Source organism: Nothoprocta perdicaria, unplaced genomic scaffold, assembly GCF_003342845.1.
Source record: "Nothoprocta perdicaria isolate Ctin4 unplaced genomic scaffold, notPer1 scaffold_170, whole genome shotgun sequence".
NCBI lineage: Eukaryota > Metazoa > Chordata > Aves > Tinamiformes > Tinamidae > Nothoprocta > Nothoprocta perdicaria.
The window spans coordinates 1,296,432-1,304,397 of NW_020454872.1; the positions used below are offsets into that span (position 1 = coordinate 1,296,432).

Here is a 7,966-nt window from a genome sequence, read left to right on the forward strand (position 1 = left end):
CTACAAGCAGGTGGCTAGGAAACCTCTCTGAAGAGGCAAGACTGAACATGCTAAGGATGTCACACAGACACTGCAAGAAACTAACGACAGACTGGATTTATTATCAACTCAAATAAGCCAGTTTCTCAATTCCGACAGTCAAAAATAAGTTTGGGCCCAGGAAAGGGAGACTACTGCTGGACAAGGCTCACCTTAGGGAACGGAAAAAGCCAAGTGTTTTGTATTCATTCATTTTACACTCCACAGATCCAAACTGAACTGCATAATGTGTCTCCTTTAGCAAAATCATGATCAAAGATCCTAACTGATTTATGCTGCAGATGAGGTTTAATCTTTTTTTTGGAGGCTATGGGCTTAGCATATCACTTTCCACTCAGAAATATCATAAAACAACTGCAGAGAAAAACCTAACGTTCTCCTTGCTCGCAGGTACGTGCAGTCCATGGCAAAGAGCCCAAATGTGTTTGCCAAGACTTGCTTCTCAGCACTGTCAAGTTTTGTTTAAACAACAATTTTGGTCCTTTTTGCTTTGGCTTCTTCCAAGCAGACACCTGGGGCTCAACCAGGCCCACTGGAATGCACCCAGATTCATACAGAGCAACTACAAAAGAGAAAGCTTCAAACAAACATATATATGGAGCGACTTCTGACCCAGGAAGGTCGTTCTTTTCAAGCTCCAAACAGAAAAAAACCACTTTAACACTAGCAGCAGAAGACAGCACCGAAAGAGATCAAAACCGCCCCACACGCCGCAGATAGGCCGTTTTAAAACACACATCAGGTCAACCACCTCAGCATACACCTATTTCTTTAGGACATGACCTACTTCAGCCCGTCCATAAATGCTTTAAGAYGATCTGCAATAAGTCTGGGCAGTGTCTTCCACACAGGCTTCCCTGCTAACCAGCACAGCTGTAATAAAACTGCTCATTTCAACTATAAAGGCACCTTCTAACAGGGATGTTGTTATAGAAAATAGGCCTAGGCCAGTACAAGTATTGCTTTCTTAATCTTTAACCTACCTTTCCAGAGGTTTTTACAGCAATGCTGGCACGGTCGCTCTGAGGATTTACCCTGCCAGGCGGCGTGCGCAGGGGCGGGCAGTGTTGCCATCACCCCTTGCCGAGCAGGGAAAGGTCCCCAAGGAGCAGGGCCAGGGCCCAGCATCCCCAGGAGCTGCCGCCCTTCGCCAAGCAGCCCAGCAGGGAGGGGAAACGGAGGGAGACCCCGGCCTTGAACGGCACTCGGCAACAACAAGGAGGCCACAACACGGCAGGACATGGCCCCCCTAAGAGCAGAGCGCCCCAAGGACACCCCCAAGGCCCACAGGGAGCGGCGAACCCCCCTCCCCGGCTCCATGCGGCCCCCAGCGGAGTAACCGGGGCCTCCTGGAAAGCCAAACTCCCCTCAGAGCACTCGGCGGCGGAGAGAGCTCCCCTCAGCCGCCCGCACCCCCAAAATGGCCGCCCGGCCCCCCAAAATGGGGGAGAGGAAAGGCCCTGCATGGCCGGGAAGGCCCCGAGGCCCGCGGAAGGGCCCTCCCAGGCCCCAAACGGCCGCGGAAAGCAGGAAGGGCCCCTGAGTCCCCCCGGTCGGGGCCCGCACCCCGCGACGCCCCCCGGGAGGGGGGAAGGAGGCCCAGGCCCCTCGCCCACCTTGGAGGCCGCGCTCCGCGTCCCCGGCGACGCCGCCGCTTCCGGCGGGCGGAGGGCGGGGCCCCGGCGCCAGGCCCCACCCCTGCCGCGCCGCCACCCGATTGGCGCGGCGACGAGCCAATGAGCAACGCGGGTGGGGGAGGGAGGCGGCGACGGGGCGATRGGCGGGGCCAATGCGGGGTGGGCGGGGAGGAGAGGCGGGGCAGGAGAAGGGGGCGGGCCCGCCGGGCCCCGCCGGGCACATCTGGGCACCGCTGGGCACCGCTGGGCACGTTTGGGCATTGCGGGACTCCGCTGGGCACCACTAAGCACTGCCGGGTCTTGCCGGGCACATCTGGGCCCCGCTGGGCACTGCCAGGCACCTCCGGGCATGTCTGGGCACTGCCGGGCACATCTGGGCACTGTTAGGCACATCTGGGCACTGCCAGGCACCTCTGGGCACATTTGTGCACTGCTGGGCCCAGCTGGACACCTCTGGGCACTGCTGGGCACCCCTGGGCACCGCTGGGCCCCTCTGGGCACTGCCGGGCACATCTGGGCACCGCTGGGCACCACTGGGCACCACTGGGCACGTTTGGGCACTGCCGGGCACCGCCAGGCACCACCGGGCACATCTGGACCCGGGCTCGTGCTGCCCGCGTGCAGCCCTCCACCCCCGTCCCCTCCGGGGACCCCCCACGTGCTCCCGGGYCCCAGCGCGGTCCCGCTCGGCCACAAGCGCCGCGTCCCGCCGCGGGCTGGGGGTTACTCCGGCCCCAGAGCCATTTCGGGGGCTCTGCAAGGAGGCCGTGGGGAGCAGGGGATCCGCACTCGAGGCAGTTACCGGGTCGTTACCGGCCGTCGTGGCCTGGTCCATTCGGGACTGGCCTGGAGCCGAGGGAAGGAGCATGGGATGCAGGAGTGGGCGAGGAAAAACCGCGGGGAGGACGAGGGGACACGCTGGGTTGGAGGCTGCCCCGGGCCCTTCCCGCTGCACGGAGCCCCCAGCGCTGCCTCGGGCACTCGAGCCGYGTGTCCCGGTGCCGCTGGGCCCGTGCGGCCCCGCCGCGCGGCGAGCACGGGGAGCGCGGCCCGGTGCCCGGCGCCCGGCGGCCCCTGGAGAAGCGGGGCCGGGCGGGGGGCCGGGCCGCCGCCTGCCCCGCGCTCCGGCTCCTTTCGATTTCGTTTCCTGGAAGGATGGGAAGGTCCCGGGGGCGGCCGCACGGTCGGGACGTGCCCGCGCCGGGCGCTACTGGCACCGGGGACAGCGCCGGGCACCCGGGGAGGCGGCGAGCACCGGGGACAGCGTCGGGACAGGGATAGCGCCGGGATCGCCGTAGTGCCGGGACGGGGATAGCGCCAGGATCGGAATAGTGCCGGGACCGGGATAGTGCCGGCCCCGGGCGCAGCTCCGGGACAGCGGGGATGCAGGTAAGAGCCCCCAGCCCGGCGTGGGGCCCGGTGCCAGCGCCGGCTCCCACCCGCCCTGCTTTGGACCCTGCTGGTCTCCAGCTTCTCCCGCTAAACCCTCCAAGCACAAAATTTCCTCTTGAGACTAGGACGTATTTTTGTCTGAGAAACAAGAGTGGAGGTGGCTAAGCAGGAGGGGAAATAAATAAATAAATAAATAAAAAACGGTGCGAAGGCACAAGGGTTTAGAGTTCTCCCTAAATTCCTAGAAATCTATAGGAGCAGGAAAGCTAGTCAACATCCTGGATCATTTTTACAAAAAAATCTTTTGGTAGCAGAGTGAAGGCAGCGGAAAACCATACAATGTCTTTATGGGGAGAGTTATAGACTAAATACACTACTGATTTCTTTCACTTTTATTTTTCTTGTACCTATCGCTTAGAATGAATCTGAAATGTGGGTTGCGCTGCTGGCAAGTCYGCTCAGAGCTTATGTGTTCCTCCTAAGTTGTTAAGAAGTGGATTGCTTCATTAGAGCTAATAAACAACCCAGATCCCATACCAGCTAACTATGTTTATACCACAAGAGTGTTAATAGTGGTTCTTCTGTTGAAGAAAAACTCAAGACCCTCAGATTTAGTCCAGGAAAGATTCAGCTTCTTATCTTTATCTTAAAAAAAAGATTTAGCTATAAGGATAATAGCTTAGCTAGTAGCTAAGTTGATCCCTTCTTTCTCTAACTTGCCCTGTGCGCYGTGGTTGTCGTTTCCACCTCATTCAGGAAGCTGAGGTGGCACTTCCAGGAACTGCCACTGTCTCCATTGCAATAGTAGGCAGCCGGGGTGGCACTGATTCAGCATGAGGGGCACCCAGCCCCACTGCAAACTGAGTCACCAACTTTATCTCTAGATATGGGTTTCTCCTCGTGATTTACTTACAGTGACCAGCCGGCCCTGAGCTGCTTTAAAGTGCATCAAGCTGCTCCGAGGAATAAGCTAGAAGCCATTTGGACAAGGTTTATTGTGGTGGAGGTGTCCCCAAAGCATCGAGAGGAAGAGACAGGAGAGGACAGTTTGATCTGTTGACATGCTTGGTTTCTTTTCCCCAGGGTAAAGTGACAGTTGCTTCTTGGAGCCCTGTTGTTGCAGCTTCGCTTGCACCTCAGGTCCTGGCCAGACGCACAGCCACCCACGAGGGGGAAATCTTGAAGCTGCCAGGAAGGCTGAGTGAGTAGACAATGAACAGGTCAGCGTGTCTTGCAGATGCACCCACAGGGTGGGACACGGTGGGTGCTGCAGTTGTCCCCCGCCTTGTGACCACTGCCCACTGTCTAGGTCAGAGGATGAGATGGGCCCATCACCACATCCCGTTTTCTGTCTTTGGGCTAATTTGATCTGTGAAGGTTTAAGAGGGGGAGATTGGGGATGGAGATGCTTAGTGTCCCATCCAGTCCTTTGCTGGGTTTGAAGATGGAGACCAAGGTGCTTCAAAGGCTGCCTGTGGTTTCAGGAATCCAGCCCTCGCTGTGGAGCAAGGAGGATGTGATCCACTGGCTGAGATGGGCTGAGAAGGAATATTCCCTTCGGCAAACGGATGAGAGCAAGTTTGAGATGAATGGGAAAGCCCTGTGCATTCTCACCAAGGATGACTTCAGATACAGAGCTCCTCGCTCAGGTTAGATGAGGGGAATGGTGTTTCTAAGGACACAGTGAGCCCAGCATGGGCTGTGAGATGCTAAGCGGGGCTGGACAGGTCCTGGCAGACATGGATTGAGCCTGGGCCTAACCAGCTGGATGAAGGAGCCTGGGACAACTCTCTTCTTTCCATAGATCATTGCCATTGTCCCTGCAGCAATGCAGTTAACAAACCTGAGTTTCCTCATCTGAAAGTGATGAGGAAGTGATTCCTCATATCAGTTTTTCCTGGGGAAAAACTCCAGAGAGTCAGAGCAAGCAAATCAATCCTTCCCTATGTGCTTATGAGAGGTCTGACTTCCCTGCGGGACAAGATGTGACGGTAAAAGAGAGCTGTCAAGAAAGAAGCAGATGGTGATGAAGAGAACAGGGACTGAAGGGTTTGAATTGCCAGCACAAAAATAAAACCCATCACCATTTTTTGTTATTTCAGATTATGTGTTTCTACAGTACCACAGGATGACATAACCATCTGAACAGACTCCAATGCTTTCCTTCCCCCGTAGGTGATGTCTTATATGAACTCCTGCAGTATATCAAAACTCAGAGGAGAGCCCTGGTGTGCAGCCCCCTGCTGAACTCACCTTTCAGGGAGGCCAGGAGCATGGTGGAAGGTAGGATGGAGAAGGCAGCTCTGTGTCAGGCAGAGCCTGCCCTTAGCCCCAGCAGGTTGTGTAGGTCAAAGGTTTGAAGCTCACCTCTCTGAGCAAGAAGACTTGGAAATCTGGGATGTTGTGGGCGTGAGGAACTGTGTTTGAGTCCTCTTGGCTTGGTCATCCCTGCAGAGATGGAAGACAAAGAGAAGTGAGGGGTTAGGTTTGGGGAACGAGCGTTAGGGAGGTGGCAGGACTGAGGGGTGGGAGCAGGTCCTTGCTGCRTGCTGTTCCTGTCCCCACAGCAAGGGCTGTGTGTTGGGAGACAGCTGYTTGGTTTGGGCACCTTGTTTCTGCAAAACCAAGTTTAGGAGCTTTGGACCCCCTTCCTGCTGTGGCCCCTATCCCGCTCAGAGCGCGCACACAGCCTCTTTCCTGGGCCACCTTTGGGCAGCCAAAGCCATCGGTGGCCGCAGCTGCCCACTGCTGCCTGGTGCCCAGGGAATGTCCTCCTCTCAGCTCTGCCAGGGGCAGCACCATGTGGTTGGTGCGAGGCCAGGGCTCGGAGTGACAGCAAACGGCAGCCAGGCAGTGCCAGGCTCTGCTCCTCTGCACCGGGGTTTTCTTGCAGGGCTGGACTGCGGCGCAGAGGCTGCCCCAGCTGCTCTCTCTTCCTCCCTGCCCAGCTGCTCGAGGCGGGACAAGCCGGTGTCCCCGGGTGTCCCCCGTGGAGCCGAGGAGCCACTGAACCTCTCGCACCCCAGCACAGAGGGCAGCTGCAGGACGGAYGCCCTCTGCTCTGTTCCTACCTCCCCAGCAGCTCCAGCGGACGGGAAGATTGCAGGTGAATAGGGAGTTGCAGCCTGGCTCCTAGGGGCATTGGGGCTGCGTTGACTTTGCCCTCCTATCTGTCAACCCCTTTAATTTATTCCTCCCTTCAGTGACTGTGTCTCTGCSTCAGTTTCCCCCTGAGAAATGCTAGTTGTGCCATGCATTTTGAGATCTAGCAGTGAATGTGCTCACCAGAGCGCTGGCTCTTCTCTCCATTGCCATGACGAGGAGCCCTGTTGCTGCCCAGCCCTCACTGGAGGGTGAGTGGGAGCTCTGTGACGGCTCTGACAGTTCCTTCTGTGCCCAGACTGCAGGTTACTGTGGGACTACGTTTACCAACTCCTCTCTGACAGCCGCTATGAGCCCTACATCAGGTGGGAAGACAAGGAAGCCAAAGTCTTCCGGGTCGTTAATCCCAACGGACTCGCCCAGCTCTGGGGGAACCACAAGGTAAGCTCAGTTGAGGCCAAGYTTGTCATTCCCAGGCTTTCAAAAGTCGCTTTTGTGTCCTCTGCTCACAACTTGCTCCRTTTGACACAAGGACAGGGGAGGGTGAGAACATCACAATGCAGGCCAAGCTGCTGCACAGAGACCCAACCCAGGTGTTTATGCTTGGTTTACCCCCCTCAAAAAAACCCAGACCAACCCTGATTTATTTTCTCCTTCCAGAATCGTGTAAACATGACATATGAAAAGATGTCACGAGCCCTCAGACATTACTACAAACTCAATATCATCAAAAAGGAGCCAGGGCAGAAGCTGCTGTTCAGGTAAGATGAGGCAGTGGTGGGTGACTGGCAACCTGCAGATGTTGGCAGCTGCTTCATCTCACTTGATCCTTGATGGTCCAGACCTAAGATGAAGTCACGGGGTCCTTTCTGTATTTTGGGGGTGGAGAACATGGCTTGTCCCAGTTTGATGGTGCTGCGAGGAGCCTTGTCCCACCACGCATGCAGAAATCCCACAGCATCTGAGTGCTGAAGTCAGTGCTGAGCTCTTGTGGAGTTAGGCAGGGAATTCCTTTTTATTTTTTTTTCCATTGAATCTCCCCCTATTTTCAGTGCTGGATTCCTGCCTGGGAGTAGCTTAAGCTTAAAATGCCAGTGCTGGGCTCTGGGATGAGGTGCAATGCACTTCACCGCCCCAGGCTCGGAGCATTTGGGAAGTAAATCAAGAGCTGAGGTACTCAGCAAAGCCTGGAGACTGCAGGCAGCAGGCACAGAGTGGCTTGAGCGTTTACAGGCTGTGGTGGGACRGGGTTTGGCCATGCAGTTAAAACCATTTGAAAATGCCCTGCAGATTTCTGAAGACTCCTGGGGAGATCATCCATGAGAAACCCAGCAAGCTGGAGCAGCTGGAGAATGAGGAACATGAGGATTTCAAGGAAGATGCACCAGAGGTCTCACCGTAGGCAACCTCTGAGGATGCCATCTGCACTGCCCACAGCTTTGGACTGCGCTGTGAAGTGCTGGAGCCTCTGGCGTTGCCAGCAGAAGGTCACAGAGTGGTGGCCACAGATTGCAAAGYCTGTCCCGAGCAAAGGCTGGGACAGCTCTGGGGCTTTGTCAGTAAAACTCACACACCAAAATCACCCTGCAACCCGGAGAGTGAAGGCGAATGGGTGGGTTGGTTTTCTGCTTGCTTCTTTTCCCTCCTGAGCAAGGGAACATGGTGTTATTTTGCTTTCTCCATCTCAGTGCTTGTGTGCAAGGTGCAAACTTGCTGGTAAAGGTGGTTCCATCCTTAAAGCCAAGGTGATGCGTGGAGGGCTCTGGAGCACACACGTGGCGTTGAACCGAAGCGCT

General features: G+C 56.4%; 1 protein-coding gene across 1 annotated transcript; it reads left to right on the forward strand.

Annotated features, from left to right (window-relative positions):
- Positions 1–817: 817 nt before the first annotated feature.
- ETV7 (ETS variant 7) lies at positions 818–7,591 on the forward strand. Its single transcript, XM_026036059.1, has 8 exons — positions 818–914; positions 4,087–4,269; positions 4,553–4,717; positions 5,244–5,351; positions 5,962–6,174; positions 6,469–6,611; positions 6,831–6,931; positions 7,461–7,591. Exons 1-8 carry the CDS (start codon positions 818–820, stop codon positions 7,570–7,572), a joined length of 1,122 nt encoding a protein of 373 aa, XP_025891844.1. The 3' UTR covers positions 7,573–7,591.
- Positions 7,592–7,966: the final 375 nt, after the last annotated feature.